The 25774-nt window shown below is 48.4% G+C and overlaps 10 protein-coding genes across 10 annotated transcripts; 5 read left to right on the plus strand and 5 right to left on the minus strand.

Moving 5' to 3' along the window:
• Positions 1 to 787: 787 nt before the first annotated feature.
• LRP88_09296 (uncharacterized protein) lies at positions 788 to 2322 on the plus strand (the record flags this gene model as incomplete). The annotated part of the gene is made up of 3 exons (XM_083245784.1): positions 788 to 968; positions 1029 to 1458; positions 1527 to 2322. The coding sequence occupies 3 exons, from the start codon at positions 788 to 790 to the stop codon at positions 2320 to 2322; spliced, it is 1407 nt and encodes a 468-aa protein (XP_083100278.1).
• Positions 2323 to 3355: 1033 nt separating this feature from the next.
• Positions 3356 to 5778, plus strand: LRP88_09297 (uncharacterized protein; the record flags this gene model as incomplete). The annotated part of the gene is made up of 5 exons (XM_083245785.1): positions 3356 to 3721; positions 3778 to 4176; positions 4224 to 4520; positions 4572 to 4666; positions 4722 to 5778. The coding sequence occupies 5 exons, from the start codon at positions 3356 to 3358 to the stop codon at positions 5776 to 5778; spliced, it is 2214 nt and encodes a 737-aa protein (XP_083100279.1).
• A 939-nt stretch (positions 5779 to 6717) lies between these two features.
• On the minus strand, positions 6718 to 8022 carry LRP88_09298 (uncharacterized protein; the record flags this gene model as incomplete). Its single annotated transcript, XM_083245786.1, has 1 exon — positions 6718 to 8022. One exon carries the CDS (start codon positions 8020 to 8022, stop codon positions 6718 to 6720), a length of 1305 nt encoding a protein of 434 aa, XP_083100280.1.
• Positions 8023 to 8491: 469 nt separating this feature from the next.
• LRP88_09299 (amino acid/polyamine transporter I) lies at positions 8492 to 10063 on the minus strand (the record flags this gene model as incomplete). The annotated part of the gene is made up of 2 exons (XM_083245787.1): positions 8492 to 9735; positions 9790 to 10063. The coding sequence occupies 2 exons, from the start codon at positions 10061 to 10063 to the stop codon at positions 8492 to 8494; spliced, it is 1518 nt and encodes a 505-aa protein (XP_083100281.1).
• A 1092-nt stretch (positions 10064 to 11155) lies between these two features.
• Positions 11156 to 12759, plus strand: LRP88_09300 (uncharacterized protein; the record flags this gene model as incomplete). Its single annotated transcript, XM_083245788.1, has 2 exons — positions 11156 to 12405; positions 12459 to 12759. 2 exons carry the CDS (start codon positions 11156 to 11158, stop codon positions 12757 to 12759), a joined length of 1551 nt encoding a protein of 516 aa, XP_083100282.1.
• Positions 12760 to 13947: 1188 nt separating this feature from the next.
• LRP88_09301 (chaperonin 10-like protein) lies at positions 13948 to 15069 on the minus strand (the record flags this gene model as incomplete). Its single annotated transcript, XM_083245789.1, has 3 exons — positions 13948 to 14164; positions 14216 to 14296; positions 14348 to 15069. 3 exons carry the CDS (start codon positions 15067 to 15069, stop codon positions 13948 to 13950), a joined length of 1020 nt encoding a protein of 339 aa, XP_083100283.1.
• A 998-nt stretch (positions 15070 to 16067) lies between these two features.
• LRP88_09302 (uncharacterized protein) lies at positions 16068 to 16953 on the minus strand (the record flags this gene model as incomplete). The annotated part of the gene is made up of 3 exons (XM_083245790.1): positions 16068 to 16160; positions 16258 to 16470; positions 16555 to 16953. The coding sequence occupies 3 exons, from the start codon at positions 16951 to 16953 to the stop codon at positions 16068 to 16070; spliced, it is 705 nt and encodes a 234-aa protein (XP_083100284.1).
• Positions 16954 to 18767: 1814 nt separating this feature from the next.
• Positions 18768 to 19634, plus strand: LRP88_09303 (uncharacterized protein; the record flags this gene model as incomplete). Its single annotated transcript, XM_083245791.1, has 1 exon — positions 18768 to 19634. One exon carries the CDS (start codon positions 18768 to 18770, stop codon positions 19632 to 19634), a length of 867 nt encoding a protein of 288 aa, XP_083100285.1.
• A 790-nt stretch (positions 19635 to 20424) lies between these two features.
• On the minus strand, positions 20425 to 20977 carry LRP88_09304 (DUF3237 domain-containing protein; the record flags this gene model as incomplete). Its single annotated transcript, XM_083245792.1, has 2 exons — positions 20425 to 20748; positions 20798 to 20977. 2 exons carry the CDS (start codon positions 20975 to 20977, stop codon positions 20425 to 20427), a joined length of 504 nt encoding a protein of 167 aa, XP_083100286.1.
• A 973-nt stretch (positions 20978 to 21950) lies between these two features.
• Positions 21951 to 22424, plus strand: LRP88_09305 (uncharacterized protein; the record flags this gene model as incomplete). The annotated part of the gene is made up of 3 exons (XM_083245793.1): positions 21951 to 22011; positions 22063 to 22159; positions 22214 to 22424. The coding sequence occupies 3 exons, from the start codon at positions 21951 to 21953 to the stop codon at positions 22422 to 22424; spliced, it is 369 nt and encodes a 122-aa protein (XP_083100287.1).
• Positions 22425 to 25774: the final 3350 nt, after the last annotated feature.

Below are 25774 nucleotides of genomic sequence, written 5' to 3' on the forward strand. Positions count from 1 at the left end.
TCGTTAAAGACATTTTTGTGAAGTACAAAACGATTTCAACGTTCTCGTTCGAGATGCATTGCATCACAAATCAACAACTGACCGGTCTGCCATTGCTGTAGCGAATGATATGCTTCGCATTGAATTGAAATGCTAAGCCAAGTACTGATATGGTGAACCAATCAAGCACTGAGCCATTGAAGGGTTTCTTCTGTTCTGATTCGTTCTTGATAGATTGCTCCCAATATCCATCCAAGTCCCTTGATCCGTATATCCGTATCTCTATTGCCGTGTCAAACCAGTTACAACCTCGTGCTACCACTCCAGGAGTTTAGCTCGAGACTCCATTCTTCCGTCAAGGGTCATATCGCTATCTTCCGAGGATAATATCACTATCAACGGTAGGATTTCTAGAGCCAACACTGACGTAGCATGTTGGGTCTTGCTACCCCAACGCAATCTGGCCCCGCTCAGAAACACCTCCAACTCACAATATGACCCCAACTACGCGATTCATGTTATCAACATCACACACGATCCACATAGGCCATGAAACATTATCTATGCCCCATGGGGCTACTGACCGGGCATCCTTACCCCAGATGGCTTATCTCGAGTCTTGGGATTGCGGGGGTAGGATTGGAGCTTTTCACCAACCAGACCAGCCCCCATATCAGCAGACCGTGAGCCTGTCGCCTTCGATATATATGGATCGTCTTCTCTGAGACGAGAACTCGGAATAGAATCTCATCGCAGTCACATTTTGGTTTCTTGAGAAGCATCTTGAACAACAATCTGACAGACTACGATGGCTTCGTCAAAGAAGTCTGGCGATGTCATCGCCCCAGCCGACAACAACAGCATTGGCAGCATCGAGCCCGGAAAGTTGGAAAACTCTGATGACTCCTTTGAGGTGTTCAAGAGTGGCGATGGAAACGTTGAATTCCGGACCGTTGGCTGGATTCACGCCTCGGTCATCTTTCTCAAGAGTAGGTTACCGCCCTTTGTCCGAATTTCGGAGACATGACTGACCAATGTTTCAATTATAGTCATTTTCGCGACTGGAGTCCTTACTATCCCTTCGGCAATGTTCGTCCTCGGTGCTCTTCCCGGTGCCATCAACGTCATCGGCTGGCAAGCCCTGAACACCTACTGCGCAATTGTGCAGGGGAACTTTCGCAACTCGCACGCCGGCTGCCATTCGATCGCCGACATGGCGGAGAAGGTTGGGGGCGTCTGGCTGCGAGAAGTAGTGGGAGTTGTTTTCCTCGTCACGTTTGCCATCGTCGGCGCGTCCGGAATCTTTGGTTCCTCAGTTGCACTGAACGCGCTCTCGAACCATGCCATCTGCACAAACTACTTCATGCTTGTGGCTACAATTGCTGTCTTCATTCTTGCCAGTGTCCGCAAGTTTGAGAAGATTGCATGGCTGACCTGGGTTGGCTTCTTGTCTGTCTTTATTGCCGTGTTTATCGTCGTGTAAGTTGACTTCCTATCCACAACCCCGGTTCCTATTATCAAACCTCATACTGACTCGGCCTTTACAGTGTCGGAGTCACAACCCTCGACCGACCGGCTGCTGCCCCCCAGACGGGTGACTACGAGTTTGGATACCACGTGATTGGCAACCCAACCTTTGTTGCCGGCATCACTTCTGCCGCGACTATCTTCTGCTCGGGAGCCGGAACCTCGGCTTTCCTTCCTGTCATCTCGGAGATGAAGAAGCCGCGAGACTACAACAAGGCTGTGTACCTCTGCATGGGAATCGTCAGCGCCTCGTACCTCTCCTTCAGTCTGGTTGTTTACCGCTGGTGTGGTAAATGGGTTGCCTCGCCATCGCTGGGCAGCGCCGGAGGCACCATCAAGAAGGTCTCTTACGGAATTGGTCTCATCGGCCTGCTCGTGAGCGCCTGTCTCTACATCCATGTCGCCGCCAAGTACATGTTCGTTCGCCTTCTCCGAGACTCGCCTCATCTGCAAAAGAATTCCGTTGTGCACTGGTCCGTCTGGTTCGCCTGCACACTCAGCATGAGCATCGTGTCTTTTCTGCTCGCCTCGGGCATTCCCATCTTCAACTATCTGCTTGCGTTGGCAGGAAGCTTGACGTTTGCACCTCTGGCTCTTGGCCTGCCAGGATATCTATGGATCTTCGATCACCAGCACTACCGCACGGCTTCAGCCTGGAAGATGATTGTGTACTACCTCCATTGGGTCCTGATTGGCATCGCGGCTTTCATGACAGTTGGAGGTACATACGGAGTGATTCAGCAGGTTATTGATGCGTACGCCAATGGCGAGATCAGCTCGGCCTTCTCCTGTGGAGACAACAGTGGCTCGTCATGATTGCTACATCTGGTGGTTACACAGGATGGCATGGGGTCTAGGTCGTTCGGTTATCGGTTCTTGTATTGCGAAAGCGGGATATCAAGTGTACACTGTTTAGAAACGATACAGGTTCTGTTATTAATAATATAGTCACAATTGCATCTGCTCTACCTGTGTGGTTGAGAAGCTGGGCGTGCTGAAGATGACATCAGAAGACGACCTGATCACTTGTTCTTGCCTGTCTCTTCCTGTTACAACAACTCAAAGTCTTATTTACCACGCGGAGCACTCTCTTTACCTGCACACCTCGAACGACTAAGATGTGACCAACTTTCCCCTCCTTTCATCACATGCGTCAAGGTGTTAGCTGGCTCAAGGTGCATGCAATAGTCTCGAACACTTGCAGGGGTTCGCGCCGTGTCTCAGAAACACGATAAGGGCCCAGACCCCTCTTGGCATCTTCGACCCCATTCCTCCATGCAACGCAGCGCCAAAAGCAGGCACACTCACACTCATCAGCCAGCCTCGGACAGGTAGAACGTTCAAGCCACTCAATATATTGCGTAATAGTCCTTATTCAGCCAGCGTCGGGTTGAATTAAGCGCCGCGTGGTCACATACTGATCCACCTCAGCTTACCCCAATTTCACGTTCCAGTTCTTCATGTGATGTAGTGAAGACTGGCCGTTGGGAATCGCCATTCAAAATCAATATCACAACTCGATACAATATCCGAGCACACTTGTGCACAGCCGAAATCGGGTCAGGGTACGCTCCTACGTAGTAAGCTGAACATGACAAGTCACTTGTGGCCATCAATCCATGTGTGATAGGCCTTTCCCAGTCCGTTCTGTCGCAGATTTCTATGTTTTCTGAAATCTAAAGAGGATGGGCGCAGATTGTCATTGTGATCTAGAAGGGTGTGTGTCCAAGAAAGGCACGCAGCAAAGATAAATAGTCAAGCTTCGCTGTCTCATTCCCACAAACCCATCCATCCATCACAGCTCAAACACTCCATCTATCTTTCTTGAACATCCTCCCTCCTTTTCACCATGGCCGACCCCTCCAAGCCTGGTGTCTCTTTTGGCATCACTGGCATCCCTGCTGAGAATGTCGAGCATCGAACCAAAGACATCCCCTATGCGCCGGGAATGCCCCTTCGTCGGGAAATCAGCAAGCTCGCCAAATCGAAGGAGCCGAAAGACAAGAGGCAATGGACTCTCTATGTCCTGGCCCTTGAAAGGTTCAAGAATCTTCCCGTAGATGAGAAGCTGTCTTACTTCCAGGTCGCTGGGATCCACGCCTATCCCCAGCTGACCTGGGATGAGGGCGAACCTTCGAAGAAGGGCGGATTCTACTGCACCCATGGCCAGTTGACCTTCTCCACCTGGCACAGGGTGTATATGCTTCTCTTTGAGGTGATTAGCTCCCCTTAAATGGTAACAACCTGGGCTACATGCTAATGTCTCACTAGCAACTCGTCTGGAAGCACATGAAGGCTATCATCCAGGAGTGGAAGCTTGAGGAAGATGAGGATTCTATATGGAGGGAGGCAGCTGACACGTGGCGTCTGCCTTACTGGGACTGGGCTCGTCACCAGGTCTATGCTGAGACCTTTGCTCTCCCAGAAGTGTTGACCATGACAGCCGTCAAGATCTTTCCCCCCGAGAGCAAGGCAGAGCTGCATGAGGAGAAGGAAGCATACCCCAATCCACTCTATGGGTTTGACAACCCAGAGAAGGATGAACAGACTGGGGATCCCCTGCCCTTTGGCAAGATGCCAAAGGGAAAGGAGAAGTACAACATCAACGACAGCCAAGAGGACGATGATCACCCTGTTCCCACCAAGCCCGCCTCTGACAGAGTCCTCCCTGTAAGTGGCTCCTTACCCCTACATCAACAGCTTCTCATTTCTTTTAGTGGTCCCTCACCAACAGCACCGGACGCTGGGCTATCCAGATCAAGCCTGGAAAGATGTACACTGGCCTCGACGGTGTCAACAACTTCATGGCCGCCAACCGATTCTTTGGAGCAAGCGTTATTGGGAGAGTGGCGCCCCGGTGGGTAGGCCATAACCCTGGTAACCTATCTGAAAAGGTCAATCGCATGATGAAAGATTACACATGGGGTCTATTCGCATCGACGAAGTGGACAAGGGAACATCGCAAAGGCTCGAACAACTTCTCATCCCTCGAAGCAATCCACAATACTGTTCATGTAAGTCACTGGACGTTTTCCAGCAAGGCAAATACTAAACAGACATGACAGGGAGTTACTGGTGGAAATGACTTCGACACGGGCGTGGGACACATGTCAGATGTCCCCGTGGCCGCCTTTGATCCCATCTTCTGGCTCCATCACTGGTTCGTACTCTTCGGGGTCATCATGGCGATTTACAGCATTAACTAACCGCATCAGCCAAATTGACCGCCTGCTGGCCATGTGGCAGTCATTAAACTGGAAACGCTGGTGGGATGAGAGCGCCGACAAGCATCCCGTTGACCCGTCACTGCCCGGCAAACCAGCCCCCCCCAGGCGTGACATCATGCCAAACGAGGATCTCAAGCCTTTCCACAGATATGACGGAAAGTCCGAGTACTGGAGGTCAGACGACTGTCGAGACTGGACCAAGCTTGGTTACCAGTACGATGACCTTGTTCCCCACCCTGACGCAGTCAAGGACGGTTATCTTGATGAGGAGCACTACAAGACAGACCTTCTGGCATACGTCAACAGCACTTACCCTGGAGCCGCACTGGCTGTAAGCAAGATCAGAGGACCAGGTATCGAGACCCCCGAGGGCCTTTCAAATAAGAAGGGCGCACCTTTCCCTGACTACGTCATCAACGTTGTCTATGACCGCTACGCATTGGGGGGGACTTCGTACTCGATCAAGTTCTGGCTTGGCGGCCCTAGTAACGAACCCCAAACGAACGAGGTGGAGGAGAACTACATCGGCGAAGTCTTTACATTCACAGGAAGCTTCTCGAGTGCGGGAGGCTGCGAAAACTGCAAGCGCCAGGCCGAGGAGGGGGTTCTTTCCTTTGACCAGGTTCCCATCACCATCCCGCTGCTGGGTCACATCTTCGACAAGGCCAAGGACCATCCCATCGAGAATCTCACCGACAAGGAGGTCGAGGAGTATCTCAAACTCCATCTGGGCTGGACCTTCGTCCAGCACGGAGGCCGCAAGCTTAACCCAGAGAAGTTCCCAAAGACCGAGATATCTGTAATGAAGGGCCAAGGAGTTCCCCAATACACTGAGCCCGAGCAGAAGCTAGAAGCTGAGCTGGTTTCCATCGCCACCATGTCGGTTGCCTCACTGGACGCTCTGCCAGTCAACCCCGTGGCCAACCTGTCCCAGGAAACAATTGACGAGCCCAAGTCGCGTGCTCTGCCTCCCACCTACTCCGAGTACGAGCCCATCTATGATGCTACCGATGGAAAGACAGGAGGCCTCAGCCGCCCGTCTTGATCACCTCAAGGTTGCCCTCTGTCACCTGCTCCTCTGGACTTTCTGTTCTTTGAGCCCAGTGCTTGCATTATTTCAAGAAACTCACTTTCTTATCTATTCCTTCTTTAGTAACGAGAGAATCTTGTGTGTGCTCTTTAGCACTCAACCCCGGTCCCTACCTAAGTAGTCTAGTTGAACTTAGTTGTATCGCGATTCTATTGCTCATCTGCTTCTATCCTTCGAATGCCAACTGGAAGACGTTGAACTATGTCCGTAATGCCGTGATCCCGGGTGGTTCCAGATTCTTACGTGATGGGCGGCAGTGAAGCACGGCAGGACATTCACTGTGATAAATCAAACCAGACTAAGAAAGCAGGTCGTCCAATAGCTTTCACTAGCAGCAAAAGCAAAGACAATATCTATCCGTCTTTGGCAACGCCTGGGATTGGGGCTGGCTGATGGTTGACGAAACGAGTGGAAGCGTTCGTCTCGACCGCGCGGCACGGCACGGCACGTGGCCTGCTAGCCTGGAACAGGCTTCGATTAGGCCAAGCCCATGCCTCTTCCGGACCTGCTTGCTTGCATCGTTGCATCGAAGAGGGGAAAGGGAAAGTGGCTGATGCTAGAGCCCGTTTCGGTGCGGCTGATGACTGGGGTTACGATCTACTGTCGTCAATGGCTTCAATGGACTCAATAGCTCCGGCTGAGCTCAAACAAGCTCCACTAGATGGCTGAAGTCCATGTATCAGATTTGCCGCATACGCTTCAGAGAGACATACTAGGCGGTTGGCAGGCATGTGCATCACGTTTGGCCCTGTGCTATGTGGCTTGTCACACCTTCACATTGTAAGTGAACTCGAAGAAAAAGTGAGCGAGGAATTTGGCCTCGAGGACATGTATGTAAAGAGAAGGGTTGACAGGAGGTTTTCCCAAGCTAGACACTCTTGTACAATAGGATTCTCATTCAATACTACTTTCTGGACGTAACTCAACTATATCTGACAACAATGGCTGTTGGCTACCACCCACGTGCAGGGAGCCCACGCTGTCGGGTGCCACCTCATATCCCGTGGCCAACTTCTCGACCTCTTGGCCAGCCTGAATTATTCCGGCTTGTGAGAGATAGAAATGCTGTCCCATCCAGGACGTCACATTAGGAGGGCCGACCCAGATCCTGACACCACAGGTGGCAACGGCTGCGATACCGATCACGAGGAAGACGATGGCGGCAACCTTGTACAAGCCTGTGCCCTGGCGGGGGCCGACGAAGAAGGGATACTCCAAATTATCACGGTCGAATTCGTCGATACGCACGGTACCAATCCTCTCCTCTTGCCCGAATGGTCGGGCAGACCGCTTCAAATGGGCGAGCAGATCCGTGTCACCAGCCTGGGATGCCCACGCCGCCATGGCACCCCTCACAAAGGCGCTGACGCCCTGCTGCGGCGTAGTCCCTGACGAAGACAGCATCGCGTTGACCCAGTACTGGAACTCAGGCATACTGTCAAAGACAACCTCGGCACTCACCGGCGTTTCGTCCCACTTGAGCACCGTGATGCCGCCTGTTCCCGTATCGTTCAAGAATCCGCAGCCCCGGCTGGACATGCGCCTCTGCACCTCAACGACAAGGTAGTTCAGCTCCCACATGCTTCGCTGTTCCACGAGCGCCTCTCCTTCTGATCTCGCCTCGGAGGTTGCGAGATCTGCCCATTGTATCTCCATCAACCCGTTCCGCAAGAGGCGATACTCGATAGTGGCCTGCGCGCTGTCAATCGTGGTCGAGGGAAGCCACTCTTTGTTCGTCGCCTTGATCCGCGTCCAGTTCCTATTTTCGGTCGTCGACATGTAGAATCGGTCTTCGGGCTCGTTCGGCCGCCACGCCCCGGTCATGATGATTTCCTTAGTCACAAGCTCTCCCTCGTCGCCGGTCCCAAAGGTGTCGTCGCCATAGTCGGGCCAGCCAACCATGAAAATTCCCCTGGGGATCGCGGTCTGGTTGCCGAGGATCATGTGGTGAAAGGCTTGGTTGTCCCTGTCGCCGGGCGTGTCGCTGAACCAGGGGCTGAGGGTGTTGTTCTGGAACCCATCGACGGGAGGGAGACGCAGAACGATGTCCTCGGGGGAAAGGGCCATAAGGGTCGAGATGGACACCCCCGAGACGCCAAACTTGTATCCTATCGACGTGATGACGGTAAGCAGCGCGACAGCGTACCGCCCGAAGACGAGGCGCGGGAACCCGCGAAAGCCGATGTTGGTCGGGGCCATGATCAGATTCTCAATCCCCGAAGCCGACGCCACCTCGCTTGCTGGCTTTCAGCTGAGGCGTTGCAAAGATACTAGCCTGCACGTTGTCGGTTGTCAGTTGGACCTGGGCATGGTGGACGTCTTGCCAAGAACGTCTCATTTCTCATTCCCTTTATAGCCTGGGATATGACTTATGAGAGATCGCTATGATTAATGTGAATAATAAAGAACAGTGTAGTAGGGTAGGCATTGACTATCTCACCATAACCCTATATGAAATGGGGGAGGCAGCGAAAAGTCAGTGCCTACTAGTCGTAGCTCTGAGTAGAGCATTGGAGAAGGTATTGAAAGAGAGTCCAGGATGATAAGCACACGGGCATTCAAGAGGACAGCTTGTATCATTTGGGACCCAAGGAATGTCTCAATTTATTGATCAGATTCATGGTCTAGCGGGCGTCATCCATAAGGATAACTCCTTTGCAACAGCTATTTACTCGTCTATCTCACCCTCTCCTATCGTAATGCGTGGTCCCTCATAATTCTTCCTTCCGTCAACAATCCACTGCACAAGAGAGATAACAATGATAACAGCGAAAGCCACCACGCAATAATTCATGGTGGTTCCGTCTACAGGCAGCGCGGGAGGGAAGAGGAAGAGCACACTAGTAACAACAGTGTAAACAAGCCCGATGATATTGGCCGTCCATCCAAGCCATTTTGGTAGCGTAAACGCCCGTTCGGGCAACTTCGATCGTCCTTGTAGAACAAGAAGCCCAACTGGCATTCCGTAGCTGATGCCCAGTGCGACGACCGAGGAGGCGATGATCGCATTGAAAGCAACGGTTGATCCGAGATAGATACAGCCAAAAACGAGAGTGATTGCGACATTGAGGTAGAGGGCATTGAGCGGCACCCCAAGTTTTGGGTGAACCTCCCACCAGATACGTGAAGCCGGAAGACCACCGTCTCTAGCGAAAGCGAACACCATGCGCGAAGAGGTTGTCATGACCGCAATGGCTGCAAATATAAGGCAGAGTAGAGGGAACATCAAGAGGCACACAGCGCCTACCTTGCTGTTTGTCGCGAGATAGAAAATTTCCAGCAGAGGGCCAGCAGTCGAGCTAATGATAGTCGATGCATTGACCATCCCTCCAGACACAAATAGTACCACGACCAGGAATAGGAATCCAGTTGTGATACCGATGTACTGGCAGTACAACATGATCTTGGGTCCTTCAAGGGCAGCGTTAGGGATTTCCTCAATCATGTGTGCCACGGCGTCAAATCCGGTGAGACCTAGACCGCCCTGCAAGAGGCCGAGCAACCAGGCGATTCCGTCTGGCCACCCTGTGGTGTTGATAAAGGTTGCGAATACATAGTCTGCCGTAGCGTAGTCAGGGGCTGCGCAGGCCAGAAGAGTGATGGAGATGATAAAGAACCCAGCGATGCTCCATGTAAATGCAACACCATTGATTCGAGGGAGGACGGAGTGAAGAAAGGCATTGGTGGCGAAGGCGACACAAGCGATGCCCATGTAAATCAGGAACTGGTGCCATCTCTGAAACTCGTAGTCGGGCTTTTGAAGCGAAATGATATTGATGATCAGAGTGCTTGAAAGGGAACAGTTCGTGGCAACCAAGCTGACCCAACCGCTCATGTTGATCCATCCAGTAACCCATGAGAGTGGGATCTTGAGCGACGGGGGAGCAATTGTCGCAACCCAGTGGTATTGGCCTGTGCTACTTGTTAGTGACGAAAAGACCATATTGTGAGGTTTGTGATACTGACCTCCAGCTGTGGGCAGAGCTGAGAGAAACTCTGCAAGACTGGCAGCAAGAGACAAATTGCAGATACCAGCGGTGACAAGTCCCCAAATGACGGCAATAGGGCCACCTGAGGGTAGGGCGAGGGAAAGAGATGCGGCCAGGGCTGTCCATGAGTTCAGGATAGCAAAAGCTAACCCTAGCATGGTCCAGCGGCTGAAGTTTCGTTGGAACGACTGGGAATGACCCAGCTGAGCCAGCTGGAAATCATCTATATTGGTGCTTTGTTTGATACTCATCGTGCATTGGAAAGAGGGTGAGTTGCGTAGAAAGAGATAGTTGGCTTGCATGAGCGAGGAGGCCACATTTCTATGAACAAAGATGCCATCTGCTCGGTAAGTCTTATCTCGAACAACTAATGACCTCGTTTGCTACCCTTGCTACCCTCCTTCCCAAAAGGTGCAATAAAGGGAGACGGATGCCGACATAACCTCACCGAATCGCGGGGAAGCAAGTTCACTGGCTGATTCGCCGGTTCGTAAGATTTCCGATGTCATGCGAGCAAGCTCATCTGCATCTTTGAACTAGGCGGCCGCCAAGCAGGGGAAAGGTCGGTCATCACCCACCCTTATCTTGAAGATGCGGGGAAACCCTGTCCAGACGGAGAGATATGCGCGTTCTAAACGCAAATCCGATCCTTTTTCATACATTGCAATCTATTATCCCAACTCGGTAAGCGCATCTCGTGATAGTCCGGTGTCCCACAGCACGGATGTCGAACATGGATTGGGTGATTGATCCGAATTGCTTCGGTGATAGAGGCCATGCTAAAGTCACAGTCGACTTTCATGTGCCATTTGGCTTTGGTATTTTAAAAAATTTGCTGCATAATTCCTTCTAAGAATGATGAAGATGAAAAGAGCCAGCGCCCTCTGAATATATGCAGTACCTCCAACCTCGACACCTCATTTCAACCCTAGGAACCCATGTGGAGATGCGTCATTCCGGCCCTTCCTTGAAAGCTGGGGTAACTCTTCCAAAGGTCCCCAAAATTGCTAGTCAACTGCCCAAATAGGCAACAAAATGGGCCAGCACTGAGTCCTGAGCGCAATCAAGATAGCTACCTATCTAAGATGCGGTGGGTAAGCGCGAGGAATAATGCGCCTGATAGTCGTGCGACAGGTTGGAGAAAGCTAATATCTATACCTTCCGGATAAGACATGGCATACGCACAGGACAACGGCAAGTCTACTATATTCACGATCTGTCTATTTATACCATCGCCATGTTCCTCCACATCATGATGAATCGCTTCACCCTCTCACACCTCGTCGATTCAAGCTTACTTGTAAGCCTCTTTGAGCCACACTTTCTTTTGGTCTTTGTTCAGTATGCGGCCTCTGTCTTCACAACTCCTTGCGTTGTCCTATGGCATTCTCCTAGGCACAGCACAAGCAGCAGTGATACCTCGCGAACCCGGCAAGACCTGCAAAAAGACTAAGGTCGCTGTCCTCGGTGCCGGTATCGCTGGAATAACGGCTGCTCAGACCCTGCACAATGCCTCAATTCATGATTTTCTCATTGTTGAACACAACGATTACATTGGCGGCCGAGTCCAGCACACTTCATTTGGAAAGTCGTCGGACGGCAAACCCTTGACCGTAGAACTCGGCGCCAACTGGGTCGAAGGGCTTGGGTCGAATCCCGTCTGGCGTCTGGCTCAAAAACACAAGATCAAGAACGTCTACTCCGACTATGACTCCCTCCTCACCTACGACCAAGACGGACCAGCCGACTATGCAGATGCCTTTGAAGAGTTTGACGAGAAATTCGACAAAGCAACAAAAGATGCCGGATACATCCAGACCGAGAACCTCCAAGACACTTCGGTGCGTGCAGGCCTCAGTCTTGCAGGATGGAAGCCTAGGCAGGATCCCTACAAGCAACTCGCCGACTGGTGGGGATGGGATTTTGAAACCGCTTATCCCCCCGAACAATCCGGTTTTCAATTTGGAATTGCTGGAAACAATGCCACGTTCAAGCATTTCAGCGATGAGACCAACCTCGTCATCGACCAACGCGGCCATAACGCCTGGATCATCGGGGAGGCTATGGAGTTCCTCACAGAAGACGACCCTCGACTGCTTCTGAACACGACCGTCAAGAAGATTCACTACGGCAAAGAAGGCGTTATCATTCGAAACGAGGATGACACCTGTATCGAGGCCGAATTTGCGATCTGCACATTCTCTGTTGGCGTGTTGCAAAATGACGCCGTCACCTTTGATCCGGTCCTGCCCCGCTGGAAGAGGGAAGCTGTTGAGCAATTCCAAATGGGAACGTACACCAAGATCTTCTTGCAGTTCAATCAGTCGTTTTGGTCAGACGAGGCACAATACTTTCTCTATGCGGATCCCGAGCGAGGTTATTACCCGCTATTCCAGTCGCTGAACGCCAAAGGATTCCTCGAGGGCTCCAACATTCTTTTCGCTACCGTGGTGGCCTCGCAGGCATATAAGGTGGAGTCACAATCTGATGAAGAAACCAAGGACCAAATTCTTGAGGTTCTCCGGTCTATGTTCCCCGACAAGCATATCCCCGAGCCAACCGACTTTATGTATCCTCGATGGACCACAACAGAGTAAGTTTCCTTTCCGTGACGCATGTGTTGCAGCGACTAATCAGATTCTTTAGGTGGGCGTATGGCTCATACAGCAACTGGCCAGTTGGCATGACCCTCGAGAAGCATCAAAATCTTCGTGCCAACGTAAACCGACTGTGGTTCGCAGGTGAGGCCAACTCTGCAGAGTTCTTTGGATATATGCATGGAGCGTGGTTCGAGGGCCAAGAGGTAGGAGAGAGAATTTCCAGAATTATTAGTGGAAATGATACCGAAAAGTCGCAGCAGATGAAGAAGTACAAGGTTCTTCACGGAACGACAACATTGGATGAATATGATGATTCTAACGGTTGGTCGACGCCTTTGGACGACTGAGGAAGAATAGCATAGTCCAGGGGCTTGGTGAAGAGGAAGAGATTATTTAAGACATACCTTGAAAAACTAGACATAAGACCCCGTCGTTACGTTAGCCCATTCTCCTAGCCCAATCAACGCATCTTGCTTGTCGTGATCATAGGTGAGCCTTGCACCAAAGAAAGCAGACAGGAAACCGGAGGTGATCATAAAAGGAACCATGATGAATAGAAAGACTATTAGGAGGCATAGAAGCCCCTTTGGGTCTGTGAAGAGAGGGCGGAGAGGCTGTAATAGCCAAGAAACCGGGTGGTAGAGCAATAACATGAATACCGAGACGGGCACCCTTATCCAGATGCGTTCGTCCTTGGAGAGTGGCACTTCCCCCAGATCTCCCGATATTGTTCGGATCTCGTTGGAGAAGCCCGCTTCCTCGGCGTCTCGAGAATCTTATGAGCTAATGTGGCCAGGATACGGCTGATTGTGGCTCACCAATGCCGTCTTGAGGCCACCGAGGGCCCGCTCAGACTGTGGTCGTGCTGCCTTTCGCTCTCAACATGATTGTCAAGAAGTAAATGAGAAGAGGACACTGAAAGGGCCTTTTCGGTCTTTGAATGCGGGCGGTGCATCTCTTCAAGATGATGCGACATCCGCGTCTTGTCAAGATTCCGCACCTCATTCCCCCTGCAGCATCCGTCAGTCAGCCTGAAAAGGGCGCAGCACCTGGACATGCATCGGCCCGCCACATCTTCCGGTCAGCAAGGCAGATTGATGGTCTTTTGGCTGCCGCTTGGGCATTCATATCCCAGCTTGCTTCAGGATCATCAGCTCATTAGTCGACCTAAAAATATCGACTTGGAATGCCAACAACATGGCTGAACTTGCCGCCATTGCTCTCACAGGAAATATACTCCAGTTCCTGGAAATAGGGATCAAACTGACCAAAACGGCACGAAGAGCATACAAGTTAACGTCGGGTTTGATTGAAGAAGACGAAGAGTTTCTTCCGAATACAGAGCTCATCCAAAAGCTGGCTGGGGCCATTGAACAACAACAATCTGCCCCAGAAGGACAACTTATTGCCCTCATCGATGAGAACCTTCACATCACCGCCAAAGCTTGCGACAAACGTGCAACCGACCTCATTACACTTGTCGAACACCTGCGCATTGGAACCGGGGGGGATCGGGCTTGGGGAACAGGGCCAAACTAATTGGGCATCTCCAAGACAGCTCTGTATCTGACCTTGTTCTGCTCCATCAACTCGAATACCTCCTTGATAGTCGATTCACCCTGATGCTTGAAGATCTGAACCATCGCCTTGACGCCATGGCGGCCTGAGAATTCGAGCATCTCATCGTGAATATTTCGGGAGCCAACCAGGCTCGAAAAGACATGGTATCCGTGGAAAAACATTTGTTCAGCACTGTGGATCGGTCAGTTAATGGGACACTAAGAGGAAGAGTGATTCACATACGGCAAGCTAAGAGGACCGTGGACGGGGGCCGCCAGGGGTACGATGGTACCGTCTCTAGAGAGGAATTCTTTGTTCATGACCCTGGGACACAAAACGTTAGACGATACTATGGGCTTTCAGTTCACGACGTACCTGTCCCAGTCGGGATACTTGGTGCCACAAATGACAAGCACGTCAATTGGCGCCGTGGCCGTGTCAAACATGTTTTCAATGAGGTGAAACTCCTTGGCGCCCAACTGTCGTGCCTCTGCCTCCTTGCTGGAACTGGTACTGTAGACAACAACATCGGCGCCCAACTTGTCTGCATACTGAATAGCAAGATGACCCAAGCCACCAATGCCGAGGATTCCGAGTCTCTTATCAGCAGTTACCGTAGCTTTGAGGGCAGCGTAAACAGTTGCGCCAGCGCACTGGAGGGGCGCGGCATGCTCGCTGGAGAGACTATCAGGGATCCTGTGGAGATATGTCTCCTTGCCAATGTAGTAGGGCCCAAAAGTCCCATTGTCAAAGTCCCCTTCACCGAAAATAACACGCTCATAGCAGTAAATGTCACGTCCAGACAGGCAGTACTTGCAATGGCCACATGCATCTCGGTGAAAACCACCACCAGCACGATCGCCAATATTGAACTGCGTGACAAGCGAGCCAATGGCTTCGACAACGCCGACGCCCTCGTGGCCAAGTGCCACGGGAACCCCCATTTGACAGAAGACAAGGTCTGAGTGACACACGCCACTGTGGGTAAGGCGGACAAGGATATCGTGAGGGCCAAGATCGGGAATCTTGACAGAGGTTGTGGAGAAACCGCCGTTGCCATCGCCGGAGCGGTAGATGGTGTTTTCTGAAGGTGACATAGTGGAGACTGGAGCTGAAAGAGATGTGAATAGGATTGATATGCTTTGATGCGAGCCTAGGTGAACAAGTGTGAACAAGTTAAGACGATCTTCGAGGTGGAATGCAGAATATTCCGAACAGAGAACGAATGGTCATTATGCTTTATAACAACTGAAGATTGAATCTCTGAAAGTCTGATGTTCATAAACTTGAATAGATTACAGTGATTACTTTCACAGCATGGCATTGTTCACTCATGAACGCCTCCCGTTGTCGGGCATCCTCTGTCATCGGCGGGGGTTACTAATCTCCCCAGCTTCTGCTACAAGGGGCTTGACACCAGCCAATAGCATCGCTCGGAATGCTGACATTACTCACTACGAACTTTATGACGCTAGAGTCATAAGATGTGCCTTCAATAGGTCTACGTCATGAGTGAATATCTGTGCCTCTAGCGCACAGGTCCTGTGCGTCTAGATGGCGCCAAAGCATATAGCTAGATTGCTAATGCAGTTACCTCCCGAGGCCGTGAAGATCACGCCTACCCTGCGACACTTGAATTGGGGTCACCGCTGATTTGATCCTCATGGCCCATCAGTACCTGCGACAGTTGAGAACATCTTGCTAGCCATCTGAAGATGATGCTGGCGAAGTGGCCTTGTAGATAAGTTATAGCCTCAAGATGAAGGTGCCCATAGGGGACGTAATGTTACTTTAGGTGGTGAGTTAAGAACGAGAAACCTTGATGAACATGTTGTGCACTAGCCATTCGAAGTCTCATAATCTTAGTCCAATCATGTATCTTATACTACACCGCAAACCCTTTCTGCCGACTTATAAAATTGTTGGACGCCGATCCTAGCACCATGGCCATGCCGGGTATGGAGAACGAAACAGTCTTTTATTCAGTTTGCCGTTACCTGAGCAGCCCACAATCTGAAATTCACTCGGCTTGTTCGGAACATTATGTTTCTCAACAGCGTGGCTCATCTACAAGAGGCTGGCTGGCTTTGCTGTTCTATGCTTTAGCATGACGCTGCTTGATGATGAAGTATATCAAGCTGCCAATCTCCAAAATTACCACAGCAATGGCGACATAGAAGGTGTACGTCTGTGATATTTTGTTAGCATTCGAACTTTATGCATAGGAGTCTTAATAAAGAGGCGAAGGAGTTGAAGACAACAGCTCGGCGCATATAGCAACGTACATTGGTGGTGCACATCGTGGACCAAGGAATATCAGGGTTCTTGGCCGACTTGCGCTTGCAGCTCCAGGACCAGATGTCCCAAATGCTCTTCTTCGCCGCCATCGTATCAGCCAGTTTGAAATAGACCAATCCACCGATCCAGACTACAATCAGAACACTGGAAAAAAAGTAAGTCGCAATAGAGCGCCGCCGAGCCTGACGAAGACCTCGGAACTATCGCAACGTTAGCTGGCAAATAACACAAGAAAAAACTCGAGGCATCATAACCCTTCGTCAACATGGAAATTGATAACGTACGGGGTCGACATGAGTTAGGATGGCGAACAGTTGAAAGACAATAGTAACGAGGGCGACACAGAGTATGGTATAAGTTGGCTGAACGTCAAGAACAGCTGGCCACGCCTTGGGCTTGAACTTGCCCTGGGGATTAGCCATGGTGTCATTCCGCGTTCTGAACCACACAGAGAGAGCTCCGGATTGGACTGCTGCCACGGTAATAGCAATGAGGAGCGAAATACCACGGGCGAAGGCGCTAGAGTAACTGGACGGAGCTTGCGGTTTGCGCCAGCGTGTATTTTGTTTCTTAATAAGTTGCTGTTCGTCGGTGTTAAGCTCTCGATGGCCATCTTCTGGTTCCTCGACGGCATAAGCGGTGTGAGCGACAGGCTCGTATGCGGTATTGTGGTTATAATCCATTGTGGCAACTAGAAGCGTGGTAGAGGCGTGAAAGCTGGGTAACTGTTGAATAAGTGAAAAGGTAGGTTTTTTTTCGGGCTGGTTTTAGCGACAAAGTGAGTGAGCATCGATCTGTGAAATATCTAGTTATACCATGCACTTCCATGGATCAAGGCCCAGCTGGACGGGCCTGGGCTGACGGTGTTTGGTGTGCCAACCCCAGACTTCCATCTCGGGTCAATAGAGACATCTGCCCCCAACTGTCGTGAGCCTGACGGAACCAGCAAGGTTCTAGGGCGTGTTATTAGGTCGGAACTGCTGAGATGAGCACCAAGACAAGACCACCTGCTAGGTATTACAGTACCAACTACACCACAAGCCACAAAAACGAGGATCCCCACTTAGACGAAAAGTCCGGACTCGGCAACGACGGGCGGATAATTTCGCCGCAGCAATGCACGAGTGGTTTATATCTGACACCACCCTATAGTATCTTTTTTATTGAACGGCAAGCTCGGCCAGCTAGACGGGCTCCTGCACCTGAGTCTCGATCACATAGCCACCAATTATATTTCAGTGATTGGAATGGTCTCGTCTGTCTTGGTCTCGGTCCGGCCTGGATCGCCAAGACCTGGTCTGGTCTGGCAATTTCTCGAGGACCGGTCGGGCCGATAGGACCATTAACGGCTATGAAAAGATGAAGCTAGCTGAGCTTAGCCTAATATCCCTTGAAATGTGGAAACCTCCGCCAGGTCATGGCAGGGGGCGCAGCCGATCTAAATGCATCGGATCAAAGGTATCTAGCACCAGCTATCTCGCGAGTTACAAATCGCTACATCACGCTTCGGTCCTCGGCAGCTTCATACGCGTTGAGCGCCTCCGCAGATATATTTACTGGTATCGGTTGGAAAGTCATTAATTCATGCGAAAAGATTTCCCTAGGGATATAGGCGGGAATGAGAAAAATACGCACACTCTTTTCCGTTCCTACTTTAGTTACATCCCTGGCATTCTTGGCCGTCTTGTTAGACGGGCTGGTCTGGTCGGACCGTCTGGTCTGGTCGGACTGGTTATCATGTAAGCAATCCGCTTGGTCTGAGATAGGATCTGCCCACACCGAAGTCCCAATTCCAGTATGAAAGGAGTCTTAACGCACTATAATCTCACGTCGTTCGGAGGTGCTTACTAAAGCCTGAGGACAGCCAAACCTAGCTACAGTGGGAGGCAATAAGTATTCGCAGGTGTGTAAGTCAAATTGGCAGCTTCTAGCCTCTTTAATTAAGAGCTGGACTGAGGCTATGTACCAGCTACAAGTAAAGCCAAGCTATGTACCGCGGATCTCTAGGTATAGAGACCTTGCAAGCTACCCTGGCTAGCCTTCGACTGCAAGATCTACTTGTACACCTGCGAATACTTTTTAGCCCCCCACTGTATTAATCCAAACTCAAGTCGCCGGTTGGTCGGGGTGTCCTGTCCTGACCCCCTGCTAGCTCAATATAGCTACCAGCTAGCTGAATGAGGTAATATTTGGGCTTAATGTGCGTGGCAGCTTGTGAGCTCTCTCTGTTCTAAGCGGTATGTAAGCGTCAGTGCATACAGGTACCTGGGCTGCACAGATTGGGCCATGTCAACGAAAACCTGCTAAAGCTGTATTGGCTGTCTTCACGGAGTTATTAGTTTATGTCAGACAATAAAGACTCACTATTTCCCCGATGCGGAAAGCGATATTGGCCTTCATTCGTGCTTGAGCAATTTCGCCTTGTATTTGGTCTTCGACGGCAACGCAAGAACACCCGACAACTTTTAACGCTACCGCCCAAATACTTTTCGCTGTCATGCGCGGGCTTCTAGACGCCTCTCTTTTCCTCGGCCTGGCGTCGGCGGCCGACGTCTCTCTCTTACTCTTCAGTGACGCACAGTGCACTGGAGATATCATCAGCAACGTTCACTCAAACCCGGCGAATGAGCATGCCGGGAGTGGCTGCATTGCCACAAGTACATTCCAGTCAGCAGGGCTTGCCAGTGTTGATTCAGGCTTCAAATGTAATGTTTACGCAGACACTGCCTGCCAAAACTTTCTGGCCTCCATCGAATCGATCTCTCAATGCGAGACACTCATCGGGCGGGGCGCCATTTGCTTCAGCCAAGAGTCTTTTGATAACCCACTTGCGAACATCAAGGCTCAAGTCAGCATTGGCAGCTCTGTAGTACACTTCAACGAAGTCAAGTCCTTCGAAATTACCGACGGGGCACTTAAGGGCGCTTGCGGCGACACTGGCTGCGACCCAAATGCGCCATTCAAGAGAACACTCAAGAACTTCGCTGGATCCAGTAATTGCATAGTGACTGGCACTGCCCGGGGTAACTACGACAATATCAACGAGCGCGATTATATGACACAGCTTATCTCGCAGTCTGCGCTCACAGCAGGCTCTATTGACTTTGCGTCTGTTGACGGGTTCGGCAACCCAGACCTGGCCGAAGCTCAGATGCCAGCCTTCATCCAGGTGGTTCTCCAAGATGATGCGGGAAACAACAAGGCACAGATGGAAGTGTCGATTAATGTTTCCTGCTCGAAGCCATCAAATCCCGGCTGCGGTTCATTTGCGGCTGACGCAGTAAAAGCTGCTCTCGAAAAGGCTCCTGCCGTTGGAGGATTGGTGGCCTCGGGTTTTGATGTTGTTTGCAATGCGGGGGCCTAGGGATCAGTGCGGTTGTCAAAGGAGAGTTATGCATCGTTTAGAGTAGATTCATTTACAGCCTGCAGGCAGGTTAGCCTCTATTGACAAGACGTAGCTCTTCGAGCTACGTTTATGGGATCTCCTAGTTCATAATCTTAAAGGTCTGCATGCATGTATGTATGTATGTATATTTTTCGTCCGGGGGGCCGTGAGGCCCGGAAATGTCTCGTATGGGAGCATAGGACGTGCTGAGCTAAACTATCTATAATATCAGCATCAAGCCGGCTTCGTAGAGGCGTCACCATACGCCCTGCCGCTGCAAACAACCTCTCACACTCTGCTGACATCGGCTGAATCGTAAGGATGTCCAACGCCATTCTTGAAAGACGAGGATACCGCCGTTCGCGCTCATGCCAATACGATATTGGGTCTCTAACATCGTTGTCCCCATCCTCCCACGACGACTGCCATGATTCGAGCTCGTCCATCTCGTCATCGACGCCGTCAGGCGAAGAAGCTTCCTCTTTCACCATACTGCACCCGGAGACCGGCCGAGTGCGCTCACAATACGCCTGAAACGGGTTGAAGTACCTCCGCTGTCGCTTCGCAACTGGTTCGTCGGCCACGGAGTTTCGCTCAATCTGAAGGTGGCGATATTCCCTTTCCCATAATCTCGAATGTAAATAAATATATGTAAGACTGCAGGTGCGATAGCTTACACAATACCATTATGGAAGTCGACGTCTATTGAAGCTCAACCGTCCCCAGCTAAATAGCCACCCCATCACGCACCCACTTCTATCATAGATCCTCACACACTGCTAGGCTTGACCCTGTAAATAGCATTCTCAACCGCAACTGAACCATCTGCCTCGACAAACCATCTAAGCTCGCCGACAAAGGCAGATCGCTCCACCCACTTCAAGTCAGGATGGCTAGTCTCGATGATGGGGGATCCAAGCCACTCATTCTCACCAAACTCAAGAGTCCGGGCTTTGGGTCCTTTGGTAAATACCTCCATCCACTTCTCGTCAATCTGTAAGACTCCCTTGAAGTAGACGTAGATGCCGTGTCCTTCCCTGGAGCGGAATTGTACTCGGACGTCAAGATGGCCGGTGTTTGTATTGGGGTCACGCTGTAAAACATGTTAATAGCTAGTAATGCATATTGTACTAGGAACTCACCAGAATCCAATCAGCACCACCAGGAAGAAGTTCGGCCTCAAGTCCACTGCCTTTGATGTTTCCATGTGTCAAGAAGGCAACGATACGATGGTTGTTCCCCTTGGCCTCTGGAATGACGAGGGCTTTGCTGGTGTCTGTGTACATCTTCATGGTGAAGACGTGCTCAAGTGATGGAGTCATGATGGCGATTGTTATGGTGGGCTTTCAATGTCTTTTGCTTTGGAGTAGTTGCAGTGAAACTGATGATATCTTGTAGTCGGACCAGAAGCTGAAGTTCTTATACGAATGGCATAGCATCTCGTCAATCAGATGTGTTGAGCATATCAAATAAGCTTATGCAGCTTGCTTATACGCTTAGTCTAAACACATCGCAGTTGATTACATATATTCCAAACCAATGTGTAATCTTATCCGATTCCTTGCTTCGGAACCTTCATTTGCGGTTTTCAACAGATGGAAACGGGCCTTAAGTGACGTGCGCTGAAGGCTCACCTGCATAACAACGGGTTGATCACTAATCATACCAAAGTTGCCGAAAATGGCAAGGTTTCAGCATTAGTAACAGCGAGGATGCAATTGTGAAATTTACAGGGCTATTTAGCGAGGTTTGTACGTGTTCGTGCGCTATGCATAGACATGAGTAATCAGCTCCGACCCATGAACTGATATCTAGGTTAAGGTGTCCACCACTTGGATTTCAAATGCGAAGCGGTTGGAATGTTGCATCGGGGTAGGCGATACGGCATTTCAAAGCAAACATGAACTGATCTGTTCATTCATGAAGATGAATTGATAGTATATAAGTGCGAGGTCAAGATAGCTCTAAATAAGAAGAATAACAATCAATTGCACGCTTTATTACCCGTTCCGAGTTATTAATATTCAGACCCACAATTGCATAAGGTTCCTTGAACCACAATGTCCGCAAAAAATATCAAGGCTCTTTTAACCGACTAAGGTTGGGGCTTTTGACCTTCAACACCGGATTGTTCTTGCTCCTCTCACACGAGGTCGCGCAGATGCATCTGGTGTCCCTGTGAAATATGCGGCCGAGTACTACTCTCAGCGCGCCACACGTACGACAAACCCCTCCCTTCCTACCAGAAGTAGAAAGATGAAAACTTATACTAACGCGTTACCATCAGCTGGCGGTATGCTAATCACTGAAGGAACATTCGTTTCCTTTGAAGCGTCTGGGAGACCCTTCTTTCCAGGTGAGTTGCTAACCTTACTCGCTAACACTATTGAAGCTAACGGCGAAGCAGGAATCTACTCGAAAGAGCAAATTGAAGCTTGGAAGCTTGTCACAGATGCAGTTCACGCAAAAGGCGCGTTAATCCTCTGTCAGCTCTGGGCTCTTGGGTAAGCATTCTACAACTTTACTATGTTATCTTGATACCTAACAGGCTTGGATAGGCGTATCGCGGAGCCTGATCTTGTCCCGACAGTCCTCAGTCCTAGATCACAGCCATTCTTCGAGGATGACGATGTCGAACATAAGATCCAGGACAAGTTCGCAGCCATGACAGAGGCAAATATCGACCGATTCGTGGAAGATTATCGACAGGCGGCTTTAAATGCAATGGAAACTGGTTTCGACGGTGTTGAGATTCACAGAGCCAATTGATATGTAAGTATTGGACCACTGGAAGACATAATGGCTTGGCTAACATGTTCCAACCTACAGCTTATCGACCAATTTGTAGTTCTTTTGCCATCCTACCCAGCGAAACTCGGATCACGTTCTAACATGTTATAGCTTCAATCTACCAGCAACGATAGAACAGACCAATACGGCGGCAGTGTCGAAAACCGCATTCGTTTCCCCCTCCGAGTCGTCAACGCCGTCAGCGATGCCGTTGGACCAGAGCGTGTAGGTGTCCGCATGTCACCATTCGCCCGATTTCAAGGAATACGCGAAACCGAACCCCTGTCGCTTTTCGTCCCTTGGGCCTCCGTCGAAACCTCGTCAATCCACCCACGTAAAAAGGGGCGCAGTACAAACCAAGGCCAGTTAATTAGCACTGTACCAACTAAGGAAGGATAGCATAAAAGCTGAGTTTCTAGATCAATTATTAATAATTGCATGAAGACTTCTGAGCAGATATTTTCCCTGAAGTCAGCTTGCTGATGTGCGTAAATGTCATTTGGAAGCTGAAAGTCGGGGTGATTACTCCTTGGGAGGTCGTGAGTAATCACTCCGAGCGGTAGCGTTATTACATACTGCATACTGCATAAGCATACATAAACAGATCGTCGCCTTATCGCCCCAAAAGAATGATACGATATGATACATCCTTAATCTTAAATCTTATTCTTCCCAACCGCCAATTATTATGTCTACTCAATAAGTTGCCAAAACGCAGTATGTCAAGTCCCCGAGCGGTACTAGCTCTGTATACCAGCAAATCGGCAATGCTTCGGAAGTTCCTCTCGTCCTGTTGACTCACTTCCGAGGCACTATGGACAAGTGGGATCCTCTCGTTGTTAACACGCTCGCTAAAACCTACTGCGTCATTATAGTTAACTATGCTGGTGTTAGCCTTACCACCGGCGAAGTAGCTTCCTTAATCTAATAATCCGCAGCTAATATTATATAAGCCCTTAAGCTTGTTAGAGAGTTTAAGATTAATCTTTTAGGCTTCAGTATTAGAGAATATATTACTTAGATAGTCGCGCTTAACGTAGATCTGTAAAGGTATGGGCCTAATCGGCACGATCAGGGTGATATCAGAGATAAAAGGGTAGATTCCGTATTATTATTAGACTTTAACTTGCTGAAGCCTCTACTGAGTCTTCGACGGGAAGAGTTTAATGTGGCCTCTGGCCCACGTAACTATCTAATAATTTCCTAACCTACCGGCGAAAGCTAGCATAACCTAGGTATTCTTATAATTACCTCCTCTCCTGGGAGCTTAGTCCCTTAAGCTTATTTAGCTAATTATCTTATTTCTTTATTTAATACTAAAGATATTTATATATAAATATCTTTTAATTAATCTTAAGTTTTAATAACTTTTTATAATAAATTATTAATTATTTATTATTTTTTATATTTTTTTTTATAATAATTATAATTTTTATTATAAATTTATTATTTTCTTTTATAATTAATTTATTATTATTAAGTTAATAATTACTTTATATTATTAGCTACTTAGTATTAGTAGCTTAAATATATTATTATTATTATAATTAGAGTTTTTTTATTTTATAATAATCTTTTTTTTATTTTCTTTTTTTTATAATAATAATTCTATTACTTATTATAATATTATCGCTATAGCCTCTATAATCCTTATTATTTTTATTTCCTCGCTTATTTATTATATAGCTTTTAGTAATATCTCTCTTAGCTACCTATTTTATTATACTTTTAAAGTTTAAGTATAATACTTCTATAAACTTCTAGAAGATAGATCTAGGTAAGGTTCCCTATATATATTACTTAGAATATATAAATAAGGATCCCTAAGTCCCTTATATTACTAATTAGTTACTAAACTATTATATATTATGCGCCTATAATAAGAAGAAATATAGTTCTATAAGTTCTCTCTCTTCCTCTCTTATTATATTCTTCGAGTTATCACTAATACTTTATAGATTCCTCGCGAGCTTTAGGGTATTACCTAGCACTTATAGAACAATATTTATAATCTTTGTGATAATATCATTACTAACCCTTCCTCATACTCCCGCTGTCAGATCTGGCGTGCTAACCGTGCCGTCAAAGATGTGGCGTATGCTTGGCGAAAGGTCGCTGAAAACACGCCGAGGGTTGATGTCGAGGTTGAGGGTAGCGACCGTGATATTATGGGCAGTCTTAACGAGCTATATGATATCGCTGACTAGGCTGTTGCTGATTGTAACCCTGGTCCCATTTGTCTTATCTCCTTTGTTAGTTAGCGTCCCTGTCTCTAAGGCCCCGCTGATCCTTTGTTGACTCCTAGTGGTCGCAAGTATGCTTGTCTTACTAATAGGGGTAGTAATAATAATAATAATGACGATGACGATAGTAATAATACTCCTAATCCTTCGCTGAGCTAACCCCCTAAGCAAGCCCATAAGACTCGCGGTTAGACTACTTATAGCAGAGGTTAGGATAGTCATAGTTATAGTAATAGTAATAATAACCTTTAAGCTATAATAACTTTATTATATTTTATTATTAATATATTAGCTAATATTTTTCTTAGTTTTTTATTATTATAGTCTTATCCTTAACTTAGTTTTTATTTTATTTTTTTATATTAATATTATAATACTTTAGCGAATAATACTTTAAATTAATAAGACTTCTTTATCGCTATATTTTTAATATATACCTAGCTATGCCTTATCCCACTTCTTATAGTCTTTTCTTATAATCTTAAGATACTTCTTTATTATTACTTATATATTCTCTAGGTATTCTTTTAATTCCTAAGTATTATATTTTATTAGCTAACCTTTTTATTTAATAAGATAGAAGGTCTTATCTTTTATATCTTTATATAAGACTATCTCTTTTACCTCCCACTTATTAGGCTTATTCTTAAGCTCTGGCTATTTATGCGTGGTATTGCTAATAGTTCTGCGATTATTCCACGGCTCTATAAGTGATATATAGAATATATTATATATATGCTAGTACTTTTCTAGCAGCTCTAAGGCATAGGCTTATTCTCGATACCTATTAAGGACTTTAGCTCTTATAAACCTTAGGGCTAATTTAGGGTATTTAAACCTCTAATTCTTTATTAATACTCTAATAGTTTATCTCTAATAGTAGGTTTATAGCTTATACCTTAAGTTATAGTATTTTACTTAGGATTTTATAGCCTTTTCCTAATATATATATACTTAGGTTTATATATAGCCTAGCATTATTAAGTGTTTAGCGATACCTTATATATTTATTTCTATCTTTATTAAGATATATTTTATATATCTTAGATAATAGCTAAATAGCGCTTTTATTAGAGAGACCTTAAT

The sequence above is a fragment of the Fusarium phalaenopsidis genome (assembly GCF_050370095.1).
Source record: "Fusarium phalaenopsidis strain FUZ10S chromosome Unknown contig_32302, whole genome shotgun sequence".
Lineage (NCBI taxonomy): Eukaryota > Fungi > Ascomycota > Sordariomycetes > Hypocreales > Nectriaceae > Fusarium > Fusarium phalaenopsidis.